The 13,469-nt window shown below is 36.8% G+C and overlaps 1 protein-coding gene across 1 annotated transcript in view; it reads right to left on the reverse strand.

Annotated features, from left to right (window-relative positions):
* Nucleotides 1-1,870: 1,870 nt before the first annotated feature.
* The window catches only part of LRRC6 (leucine rich repeat containing 6), a 35,910-nt gene continuing 24,311 nt past the window's right edge, over nt 1,871-13,469 (reverse strand). Inside the window, exons 11-12 of the mRNA XM_017739043.1 lie at nt 12,856-12,941; nt 1,871-3,345 (exon numbers count right to left, since the gene is read on the reverse strand). Of these exons, the coding sequence (XP_017594532.1) occupies nt 3,159-3,345; nt 12,856-12,941 (273 nt within the window). The 3' untranslated portion in view covers nt 1,871-3,158. The remainder of the gene's footprint in view (nt 3,346-12,855; nt 12,942-13,469) is intronic.

Genomic DNA, 13,469 nt, shown 5'->3' on the forward strand with positions numbered 1-13,469 from the left:
TGTCATTAACCCCATCCATCTCCTGTCTACTGGATGTTGAATAAATCCATCAACCGCATACTGCTAAAATTCATCCAGTCATCTAGTTAGATCACAACACACACTCAGTGCTTTCTGAAATTTTCATCTACTTAACCCAATTATATAGTAAGAGATAATGTTGTACATACAACTGCTGAGTCTGCAGTGGCAGAATGAGGCAAGTGGCAAATCAAAAAGCAGCCCTTTTTTGTCAGCTCTAAGTAGGGGAATAGTGTTGCAGACACGCAATGGGTTTGTTCAGCTGCCATGTCCTTAACTGGGGGAGACAATGGTGGAGTTCCCTCCTTTGCTCTTCCTTCCTCTGGTGGGGGCTGTGACTATCTTTATTCCTTTCGTTATCTTTTCATTTTCACTATACGGGGCATATTTTATCTATGTTGGCTGCGTGTCTTTTGTCCTCTTTTGTCCTCTTTTCTCAAAATTGCATTGTCTTAGTGATCAGTAATTTTGTAAGGTGTGTTTATGCTCTTGTGGGTCACTGTTTTCATCTTCTGCTCATGCACTTTGTCTCTCTGTGATCAACCTCTGCTGCTGTTCTCCATGGCCCATACTCAGTTGAGAGGTTTATTGAAGCTGATTCTCAGAATATACTCCATTTTCAGGCTGGATCCCAAGATTATGTTACCATGTGAAACAACTCTTTCTTCAGTAGTTCCAAGTATATTTTGGTACCTGCTATCAGTTTTCCTATGATGTGTTATTGTAGCTCAATACATTTTTTATTCCCCTTCCCCCCCCCCCCCCCAAAATCAGAGCCAAATCTATTCACAATGAAACCAGATGAAAAAAGAACTGAGTCGGAATGGGGAAAGATTAAATTGTATTGTCCTTTGGTTTGACATTAGAGATTAATTTTTATAGCTCTCTTTTTATGAAAAAATAAAATAACCATACCTGACCAGGCTGCCTGGATGCCTCTGTTTTCACAATTTTCTGAAACTCCTGACAGGTTCATCCATATTTGCTGAAGATCTGAAAGGTTGATTGTCCCTACAAGATTTTCAGAAATAAGCAATGAAGAAAAAGAGGAAAGCCTGCAGAAGGTTTACCTCTTAGAAACATCAGGAAATCCCCACAGCAATCAATGAAATTACAGGAAATTAACAAAATTTTGGATCAGCCGCCAAGATTTACTGATTTTTGTCTTCAAATATGCAGTGGAGCCTTTTTTCTTCACCTATCTCAGCAAAATTCGTACTTTCAAAACCAAAGGAAGTACACTTGAAAGGAATAAAAACATAAATTGCCCATCCGACTGCTAAAATTTACATTATCTGTTGCCTGTTTTCTGATTAGGGCTGCACAGTTACATAAAACAGCATCAACTTTTAGGAATCCCAGGCTCTCCCTGGGCTGCAACGGGGTCTCTGCTCCAAGGGGGTCTCTCTGGGGCTGCCAAGGGGGGATCCCTTCTCTGAGCCTGCAGCCCCTCCTTCTCCCCTCCTCCTCCAGTTCCACTTACGGGCCGCTGCTGCAGTTCCCTCCTCAGCTCCTCCTCCTGCAGCACTGTCACCTTTGGCCCTTGCTGGAACCTGCTTGTCCCTGACATCCTGCCACCCCCGGGGCAGGGACAGGTTGATCCTGCCTTGATCAACCCTGTGCAATCTCAAGCACAGAATGCTGATGTGCAATCCAGAAAATTATCCACGCTCACCCTACAGGCATATTACTACTCAGTGAGATCAAGAGATAAAATTTGTCTTTTCCATAGTTAGCTAGCAAGATTAGGCATTTCTAGTGAATTGGGACATATTGCAAAAGCAGTTGATGTTTTTATACTCCATTAACCAGAGCAGAGCTGATTAAATAGATTCCAGGGCTCAGAGGCTTGTATCATTGAAGAATTTATTCTGGAGCTGGAAAAATTGAGTCACTGCAAAAGAAAAATCCAAGATGATATGACAGTACCTCAGATGATGCCCAAATTCAACTTTGGTTTACATCTTTGAGATATATAAATTTTCTTTTCAGCTTTTAGTATATGCAGCATTAGTACGAAACTTCATTTTTTTATCCTATATCCATTTCAAACTGCAACCAAAGAAAATGCATCAGTTCAATCCATCAGCCCAAGATGACAGATATTTTCTACTTCTCTTCAGTGCACTTTAAGATAGACTATTTGTCTTACATTAAACATCTGTGAAGAATCGTAAAGCACTTTAGAGTGGCTTAAAATTCCCAGAATTCAGTGGGAATATTTTCATTCAAACTGCTGAGTTTTTTGCATGATGTTTTTCACAATTAGTGATACAGCACTTTCAAAGGATGTGCTATGAACTTGCCTATGTGCTGAGGATACTGTGGCCACTATCTGAACTTAAACAGTGGTTCAGTAATAAATGCAACTCATTAATTTTCTATCTTAAGGATGAAAACAAATTCTAATCAGAAAATATTGCTTGATTCTTCCTGACTTTGCTGGCTCTTGACTAGAAGGAAAAGCTGATTTGAATCTGAAGCATTTTCTTTCTCAAATGAAGTCTTCATTTATAAACAATTACAAATGCATAAGGAAGGTAATGAAAGTCACTCAAAATTTATTTTTTGCTTGAAGTTTCTCTTTATTCTCTCCCAAAATCTTCAAGGAGTGGTATTATTAGATGAGCTCCAGAATCCAGGAGCTGAGCATTATGCTGGAGATCCAGTGATGTATGGTAGATTATAGCAATATCTCTCACTCTAACAATACCCTTTTCTCCTACTGTCCTTCATGAAAATGAAAACACTGAAGGAATACACAGGGATTTTTCCTATCCTTAGTTTAATGAGAAAAATCATAAATCTTGTTACAACTGCTTTCTTCCTTCTGTTTCTCTTTTTCACAGTAATGCTTCATCTTTCAACCCAGACAGTAAAATCTTTGAAGAAATGGTGATCTCTGATACAAGGCCCCTATTCTAATTTCAGAGTTATTAAGAAAACAATCTAGAAAAAGAATTTATATAGCAATATACTAACAGAAAATGCAGCAGAAAACACTGGCATAAAAAAGTTACTGTTAAGAAATGTAATGATATTGCCAACTTCAGCTCTGTTTTATTTTATTTACACATAGGGTCATGAATTCAACATAAGCATTCATGTTACGTATAGAGGGACTATTCCAGAATGTTTCAAATTAAGGGAGGAACATCTTCATTATTTTCAAAATCAACACTGCTCTTCTTAACCTCTGTAACCTTCTGTGGTTGGAGCTTTATAGGTCCCTGTCCAGTTCGTTCCTTTTCTTGGATTATCTTTGTCACATCAGGGAATGAATATTTACTAGGATCCACTTCTAACTTCTCAACTTGTCCACTCCTGAGACAACAGGGAAATAAATGGAAGAAACCCTTAATTTCAGTGTCAAATAAAGCAGAACTGTTTGAATTTATTATGTGATTCTATGATTCTATTTTGGGTGCCTGTTTATAAACACATTGACTTTGGTATGAGGGTTGTTACTAAGTCCAATTAAACCAGAGTTAAGAGTTCTTGTAACTTGAAAATTGATTGCTAAATAAAAACCCTAAGTGTAAACACATAAAAGTAATACAAAATCTCTAAGATTTTGTACAAAAGAATCCATAGTCTCTAGACTTCAAAAGTTAATTTTTGATCTCTGTAACTCCCTTTATATCAAAACATAGTGACTGCTGGTATCACAATACAAATGGTTGGCTTTTGATGTAAGAGCATTTTTATAAATCTAATTGGTTTTTTGGGGGTTTTTTCTGTTCCTTTTTACACAGTTCCTTCACACTGGCTGTCCCTTAATTTCTAGGTGCCAGGTCCATCTTTTGAAAACAGAAACACTTTCATTTAGAGAGAAAATACAATTGTAGGGACTTGTCTGCCTTGATCAACTAATTTTTATATTTTGGCAATATGAATCCTCACCATGTTTTTATTATGAAAAAAAATTAAATTATTTAAAAAGTCAGAACTTTAACACAACTTTCAGATTCTATTGCTATTAAGGATACTCTTTCAGATGACATTTAGAAATGTGTACTGGCCACTCATTAAGGCAACCTATCCACATCACCCAATGATCAAAGATTTGAAACATACTCTCTGTCTTGCAGCATTTAATCTCATTATTCTTTTCTAATAGAGAAGCTCAATGATTAAATGGAAAAAATAGAACCTGCTTTCATGCAATTTGTAACTGTTTATATGAAAAAATGGCAAAATGGAAATTTAATTGTACATTTAATTTCTTCAAATTACAACATGATTTGTACATCTTCATACTCCATTTTATACTGAGCCACAGTTCCCAGCTCAGCATTAGAAAAGACAGCGCCTCACCCTTCAGAGATGTGAGAAAACTCTGTCTACCCAGGAGATCAGAAAGGCTCCTTAGCAAGAGAACAAACAAGACGGAGGCAAAGTCAATGCATGACAGAATGCATTTCTTGAAAGGTAATGAAAATTTGTAAATAAAGTACAATAAAAGATTTTACACTGAAAATGCACCATCTTTAGTTGTTAAAATAGAGAGAGTTTTGCAGGGCAGCTTCCAAATTGTGGCAATGTTTCTTCATCAAGGCTCTGGGAGATCTGAGCAGGCATCCCAGCCCTCACCTGTGTGCAGGATCTCTGTCGAACTATAGGAGAGATGCAGAGGGGCGCGTGGGAGGGCTCCTCCTCTGCTCCTATGCTGTGCTGAGGAAAGCATGAGTGCCAGAAGAGGCAGTCACCAGCCTAACCACCTCTTTTAGCTCTATGCCACCAGATTTTTCTTGTACTAAAGGAATTATTTGATCAATTTTTCTGAGCAGAAAACAGCCAGAGAAGCTGCCTGCTTTAATAATCTGGATAAATCTTTTCCAAATAGTGGCATAAGAAAAAATTACTCAGAGTAGAATTTTATGGGTAATGAAAACAATACAAGAGAAGTCTTATTTCTTTAGCCTGAAATTCTCCAATTTACAAAGCTAGATTTTTTTTTCTGATATTGGACTATACTATTTAATGAAACAAAAATACGTTCAATTTGTGGCAACATTCTGAAAAAAATGTTCATCCCCAAAAAGTAAAGGGCATTTTTGTTTCTTGATGTGCTGTGACCTGGAATCACTTTGTCAATAGCTGTTGGCGAGATTGCAAAGAGAGCAGACCCTGTCCAGACTCTTAAACTAATGATTTACCACAAATCTGAAGCACCTAAAAAAAAAGCTAAAAAAGCATAAACATGAAAATAAATTAGGCTCGTCCATTACTTCCATCACATGCTAGAAAAGAATTTCCTTAATTTGAAGTATTTTAATTAGTAGTGGTATTTCACATTTGTTCAACAGCTCTAAAGTTGTACAAATTGTCAGTCATAAAAACATAATCATGGAGTTTGAATATCTTATTTCTTTGTAGCAGAATAAACTTCAGTACACCCAAAAAGAATTAACAGTGAGTATCATAAGTAACACTCCACACCAACAAGCTATGAAAAGGTTATTGCATCAGCCATTCTCAAAATTTCATCAACACATGTAATCTTGAAGTATCTTAGCTACAGGCAACAGGTAAGACTGAGAATCAAGCACAAATTATTTTTTCCAGAAAGGAAGTGGATTTTTATGTACTTACATGAACATGATCAAACGTTCTATACTTGTTTGGTAAAGCTCCACAGTGGTATCACAGCTACCATGATAAACTATTGGCTGACAGCAAGACTCAGGCTGAAATCTGTGCAGCTACGACACAGAGCTGCTGAGCAGCTGCTGCTCTCATCATGCAATCTATGCAAAAGAGGCTGGGTATTGATGAGGTCAAGGGTAACCACCTGAACATATTTTGTAGAAAGAATAAGGGTTTTTTCCATGTAATTCTACCTAGCAGAATAAAAATCATCTTGTTGCTGAAGCTCTTCCAAGAGCAATGGTAAAACAGCTGTTATGGAAACAAAAATATTCTTTGCAGGACCAGCTACAGAACATATCCGAAAATCTCAGTGTTTGCAAACTATTTCAAGTTCAGGTTTAAAAACTGATAAAGCTCACAGTTTTTGGCACTGCTACCTGCTGCTGAGTGTTCTCTACCTAAAAAATTATGGTCAAACACTAGAGCACCACACAAAAATAAATTAAATCCTTTCTTCCTGACATTTTTTTCCCTTGAAAAGGTTATTTCTACCTCCACACAGTTTGATTATGCTTTTAAAGAATAAAATTAGAAGACTCCACAATAAAGAAAATTTTGCATAACTATTGCACCCTGCAATCTGGTCTGTGACATGCTGCATATCTGATAATTTGGTATTTCTTGATAATTTACATTTTTGTCTACACAGTCCTTAATCCCCATACTTGATATTTAAATGATTTGACAGTTACATTACCCTGTTTCAACTTCAGAATTTCAACAAAATTTAGATAACTAGAGATTTCTCATATCTTTGAGCCAGAATATATGGTTATTGACATGTTATTGAAAGTTTCCTTTCTGGTATCAGGATATCTAAAAATATTTAGGAGTCACAACCAACAGCCTTGAAGAGGCACTTTTTCAAATCTTTTAACATTGTGAATGAAAAAGGACAAAAAATTATTATCATCCCAGAAAAAGTACTAATAAATCATTTTCATGAATAAAAAACCTGAGTGATTCCAGTATATGGAATGACAACTATTTGAGAGCTTAGAGAAGACAAATCTTTATTTAGGTATGTTAAAAACTGATGGTGAATGTGTGACACTTGTCATACTCTGGTCTCAACTTTTGAGAATATAAACTTAGAAAAAATCTACTAGGTAATCTAAGCAAATAATTACGTTTTTTTAAGTACCTGGAAAATTAATTCCTCTTTCATTGTGTAAGAGGCCTTTCAAATCTCCATATATGTGTGTAATCTGAAATGAAGCTGTAACTGGAGTCTTCGGAATCAGTGGGAAGACATGAATCCTAGTAGAATCAAATTCATTTTTCAGGGACTAAATGTCCATGAAGAAGTACTAATAAATCAGTGGTAAATGTTCTGATAAATAAAAGGCTGATGATATCTACATCATTCTGCTCTAAAAGACAAATATATTTCACAAATAGGATTCACCAGACTGAGAATGTATATATTACTAGTGTCCATGTTTCTAAAATTATGACAGAAAATTGTAGTCACTGTGACATTTTCAACTTCACTGTTCCATCCCTTTCCTTCTTTTGAATAATCACTTCAAGTTAGTAAATTTTAAACTGACCTTGTCTGCAAGCAAGAAATATGCTCCAATACCTGCAACATGCAAATTGACTCTGAATTTCTACATGTGGCTATAATATCATCTTATTTTCACTCCTTTCACTGTTAAATTTGTCAGCCAAACTTGAAAGTATTAAACACTTGGGAAACATATACTGAAAACACACTTTATTCTAACAAAGTTTTTTCAAAGTTATGGAATGTTAGAAGGCAACTTTTAAGTCCATCTCTGCCCTCAGACTTTTGTCCTTGTCCCATATGCACAACAAGACTGCTTTAGACTGCAGAGATCAGGAGCTAACTGAATTGTTCTCTTGAGAATGCTTTATCCAGAAGTGCACATTTCTGAAGCCTTCTCACCTTTATTAAAGTTAGGGATTATCAGATGCCTGTGTGCAAATTAATTTTCAAATCACTTCTGAGGCAACCCAGCTCATTAGTCAAATGATAGAGATGTACACCCTCTGCTTTGATTAGCTCCAGGCCTCTATGAGAATGTTAATAAATCCATACTTTGAGATTAATTTGAGTAAAAAACATTTTTAATATGTTGCTTAGTCACAGCTGACTACACTTTCTGGTTAAGAAGTTCACTGAATTACAATTTCTATGATTCCCACCTTCCCATACAATATTACTTGCAGTCTAAAAGTTCTCAATGTCTTCATGACAGCTAGCAAGCTTCATTGTCAGAAAATATTAATTCTGCAAACTATTCAACTCTTAATATCTGTGATCTAATCCCAGGTATTTATCAAAGGCATCACCTCTCAATAGAACTGATAACTGACTTGCCATTTGTGATCTTTGCACACATTTACTCATCTGTCATTCAGGCCACTCTTCAGACATGCTTGGCTTTCTTCCCATTGAAACGTTTGTGCTTGGTTTAGACACAGAAGAGAATTTGGGTTCTGAAAGATCACATAAACCCTCCTGCAGCTCTTTCAGATCAGTTCGTCTGCAACACCATTCAGTTTCTGACCTCATCTTATCTCCCCTTCCCAGTCCTGAGGAAATCACTCACTTTGTTCTACTGTATTTCTCCTCATAACATGGTGTTCTCCCCCTTCCAACTCATCACATCTCTATCCCTCTGCGTGCAAGCTGTAGGAATGTAAGACTGGGAGAGATGTTCAGTGATTCAGTCTGTGGAAAGGCAGTATTCTGATACTTCACAAGGACAACTTCAAGAATTCAAATTAGAACTTCTCACTTCCAAAGAAAGATTCTTACTCTTACATCTACGATTTTTTCCCATAGATTTGTTCTTTGCCTCTTCTCCACCAAAACGAACCAAGCTAAATCAGGGTCATCCAGTAAAACAGAGCTTTGCAGTATGTTTCATCTTCAGCAACACTGTTACATCTCAAGTGAGACAACTGTAGAGAATTTTTGAAATAATCAGTCTTTTTTTTTTAATGTGTTAATAAGCAAAAAAAAGCTTAACTAAAACCAAAGACTTCTCCAAAAAAAGTGAAGTAATGCTTGTTTATCACTGAAACTGCAACACATAAAAGAAGTTCTGTTAATGAGTCTTAGTATGATATGTTTGCTAGAAAAAGGTTGGAATTAAAATCCAACAGTGATTAAAAACATACAGGTTTTCTCATTCTCAACTTCAATATAATTTACAGGTAACTTTACATATTTTATGTCTCTCCCAATTAGTGAAATTTGTTTGGAACTGGATAACCTCTTCAAAGGAATTTATAGGTGCACCAGCAGACAGAGGTGGACAATCCAGTAACATATTTTTCTTTTTCTTCTCTGCAAGAGTCCAGATGGAAAAAATAAACCAAACCAAACCAAACCGAAACAAAACAAAACAAAAAATTGCCAAAAGCCATACATTGTGCACTGCCACTAAGATCCGATTCCAGTGGAATATAAGTCAGATTTCCAACTTAATTATACATGGTATTCTCTAGAGCATGTGCTGGCTTAGTCACCCAGTGCTCTCTTGCGTAGCTAAGACGGGAAAAGACACTTGGGGTAGTCAGATTTGCAATGCCTGAACAAGAAAAATAGAAATCACCTCTACCTTGCATTCCTTACTTAATTATAAAAGGTGTGTATAGATCAGAACTTGCCGATTAGTTCTGAATTCTGCAAAAATTGCCACTCCATTCCTTTGCCTCTTCAAATTAAACCATTCTCTGGCTGCATTTCTCAACCTCTCTGTATATAAAGATCTACAGTAATAAAAAACAAAACAAAAAAATCCAAGAAAACTCCAAAAATGAAAGAAAAATGTTGTAGTATTCCTATGTAGCTTTCTTTACTGGAGGAATTCAAATGTGTGTATATTTATTAGAGATATTTGGAGTTTTATTTAATTTTTTTCTTCTCCAACACACTAAAGAAAAAATAGTCTAAAGCTGTAGGTATGAGTGAAGGATTGTTGACTTTGTGTAACTGTTGCTCTTAAGATTTCCAGTGCAACTTCAGAAAAGTCAGTTCCTACCTACCTCCGAATTTCCCCTATGCAGCTGTGGAGAACTCAACTTTGGTATCTTAAAACTGAACTGTGAGGCCAGTTCCAGTAAGGAATGGCACACTCAGCTACTGCACTAACAGAGGCTTTGTAAGTATAATAGATCAGTCTGTCAAATTCCTTCCACAGAAACTTGCCTCTTTGAGGGCTCAAAATACAGTTTTGTATATAGTTACAGAAGAAATCTCTCATACATGGCAGAAGTAATGACAGTATCATCATGTAATCTAGCTAACAAGAGTTAAAGAGATTTAAAGCTCTACATTACAGTTTGGCAGTTTATATGTCTGACAGCATTTAGCTAAGACATCTGTAGCTGTCAAGTGTAATCACTGTAATGAATGTTCTTCTGTAATCTAAGAGACAACTATTCGGCAAATTTTTAACATCTGGCTAGTCAGCGACTTTTCAGCTAAAGAGGTCAAAACTTACTATTTTTAGAAAGAAGTGTAATTCAAAGACTCTTTTCCTACTTCTGCCTTTGTGATATATATTCCTGTGATATTTTAGCCCTCAAAATCTGCAAGAAGCATGTTCATAATTACTTAAAACTGCACAGAAATGAAACACAAATTCTTGGAGTTCCACTATGCCACGGTGTATCTTTAGTTCGTCAGCTGGCAGGAAAGGGCACCATTTCACATTATTACTTCCATGCTCCCATTATTATTTAAACATTTACTGTGCAGCCAAAACTAAAGGCAAACAGAGGGCTCTAAGGAAATATAGTTTCCTAATATACAAGTTGCTTTTTTAATTTATTTCTTGTAATGCATTTAAAGCTTTAGCTGTACTTCTGTGGAAAAGCACCATTCCTTTTGCAAAGAGTCATAAAATAGACTCACAGAATGGTTTTGGTTGGAAGAGAAATTTACAGATCATCTAGTCCAACCCCTCTGCAATGAGCAAGGGAGATCCTCAACTAAATCAGGCTGCTCAGAGCCCCATTCAACCTGACCTTGAATGTTTACTGGGACGGGGCATCCACCACCTCTCTGGGCAACTACTGACAGTGTTTCACCACCCTCATAATACAAAAATTCTTTCTTATATCTTTCTTCGATCTTTCCCCTCTTATACTTTAAAACAATTATGCCTTGTCCTTTCTCTAGAGGCCTTATTAAAAAATCTGTCCCCATCTTTCTTATAAGATCCTTATTAGTATGAAAGGCTGCTAGAAGGTCTCCCTGAAGCCTTATCTTTTCCAGACTGAAGAACCCAGACTCTCTCAGCCTTTCCTCATAGGAGAGGTACTCCAGCCCTCTAATACTTTTTGTGGGCCTCCTCTGGACTGGCTCCAGCAGGTCCATGTCTTTCCTGTACTGAAGATACCAGAGCTGGGTGCAGCACTCCAGGTGTGGTCTTGGTAGAGCAGAGCAGAGAGGGAGAATCCTATCCCTCAACCTGCTGCCCACACTGCTTTTGATGCCAGCAAGGACATGGCTGGCTTTCTGGCCTGCAAGTGCACACTTCCTGCTCATGTCCAGTTTTTCACCCACCAGTATCCCCAAGTTCTTCTCAGGGCTGCTCTCAATCCCTTCTATCCCCAGCCTTTATGTATACAAGGGGTTGTCCTGAGAACCATGTGCACCACCCTGCATTTGACTTGTTCAACCTGATGACATTCACATGAACCCACTTCTCAAGCTTGTCCACATCCCTCTGGATGGCATCCCATCTTCTGGCTTGTGAACTGCACCACCCAGCTTGGAGTCACCCCCACACTTGCTGAGAGTGTGCTTGACATGAAAATGTACTGGTCCCAGTATGGGGCCCTGAGGGACACCACTTGTCATTGATCTCCATCCAGAGACTGAGACATTGCCTACGCCCCTCTGGACACAACCATCCTACCAATTCCTAGGCAGAGTAGAAATCCCAAAGGTGGGGCTGATGGGTCATGAGCTCCTAGTATCCTCGTTTCTACTCTTTTTAAAAATGGGTGCAATATTTCCATTTTTCCAGTTACCAGGGACTTCACCTGATTTCCATGACTTTGCAAATATAATGGAGAGTTACTATCCACTATTTGGCCTGGACCTTCTAAAAATACTTGACGTACTCAGTAATCAAAATGATGCACTTTTGCAATGACTGCTGCCTAAGGAAAGGGTGCCTAGTCCTTGGGGCTCACTAGTAACCTCAACAAATTCTTGCAGGTGCCCTATCATCTTCTCATAAAGCAGATCATCAAGAAAATAAGTTAATGACTGATTTTTATTGGAAATAAGAAATTAAAAATAAAATTAATTACAACTGACTCTTTCAGAACCGTTTTGCTAGTGTCCTAAATATTGAGAACAAGAACAGCCATGATTCAAAATGCCATTTTTTACTAGCTGCTTAGCCTTTTTAACAACATTCACCACAATGAAATCAAGCAAGGGAACAAGTGCAACACTTAAAATATAAATAGATAAAGAGCTGAAGAGACTTTGTAGTTAACATCTTATTCTGATAAGAATGCCATTGGCTACAGCAAAAGGAAAAGGAAAGATTAAAACATATATCATGGTATTTGTACTTAGGGCAAGTGTTCATAAACCGTACTGTCTATTTACAGTAGCACTTGCTAAGGGTTAAAAACAAAATAGTGCATCACTGAAATTCACTTGCTTTGAGCAGTCATTAACTACAAGATTTCAAGAGCTGGAGTTGACATCACATTTAATAGGATGGATCTGTGTTACAAAACCTTACAGAATTTCTTTTTGAACCTATTTACTTGAGCAGTAGATCAATCTGTATAACAGTAAGGAAATACATTTGTGAGAGAGATTCAAAACCATTGCTTTTTAAAAGGTTTCCAGACTTGGGCTCCATAGCAAGGAGCTCTGCAGAGGCCATTCTCAGTAGGTGATTTAGTTTTAGCATATACCAGCTAACAGCCTGAATGAGCTGATGGAAAGGAACTGATAGGCAAAAATAACTGCTTTTTTGGTTCTGCTATTAGAGACCATTTTTTAATAAACAGCACCAGACAGGCTATTAATCTAAAGCTTTTAGACATACTTTTACTCTACACTAATCGATATTTTCATATTTTCAACAATAACATAAAAGAAGCACATTCTGGCATGTGAATAACACACTGAAAAAAATAAAACTAATGCAGAAGATAAAAAGGAATTACCTTCTTGTGGTTTTTTGCTGTGTATTGCAGTCAGAATGCTTAATTGAAGCTGAAACTTTTTGCTTAGCCAGGATTATTTCTTTAGCCTAAAATAAAAATAGACAAAACATAGTTCTCTTAAAAGTTGACACTTTTGCTCGTGAACATTTAAATATTCTTTTAAAAATAGAAAATTGAGAGCATCTGCATAAATTTTCTCTTGTGACATTTACTCTTTCTGTTATATTTTAACACTCTTCACTCAGCACGAAACACAGACATAAGGCAAGTTAAACCAAATTATCTGAACGGAATTATAGCTAAATGTATAAAATTATATATAAAAGAGTATTTAAATATATAAATCTACTTGTATTTAAATATATACTGTCTTGTTTAGTACTGTCATGTTAAAAATACACTTTACTGATTGCACTTCAGTTCTGGTGTCCAAGTAGTTGTTCTGACATTTTTATTAAAAAATCAGCTGCAGTCTGGACTTTTCACCCAAATGACAAATGACCACAAACTCCCTCAGCTCCTTTGCTAAAACAGAGTCTTGAGTTCAAAGTCCAAATGAATTCCCCTTCTCAAAGAAAACTGGTCCACCACGACTTTTTGGAAGATGTGTTATT

Source organism: Corvus brachyrhynchos, unplaced genomic scaffold (assembly GCF_000691975.1).
Source record: "Corvus brachyrhynchos isolate BGI_N302 unplaced genomic scaffold, ASM69197v1 scaffold187, whole genome shotgun sequence".
NCBI classification, from domain to species: Eukaryota; Metazoa; Chordata; class Aves; order Passeriformes; family Corvidae; genus Corvus; species Corvus brachyrhynchos.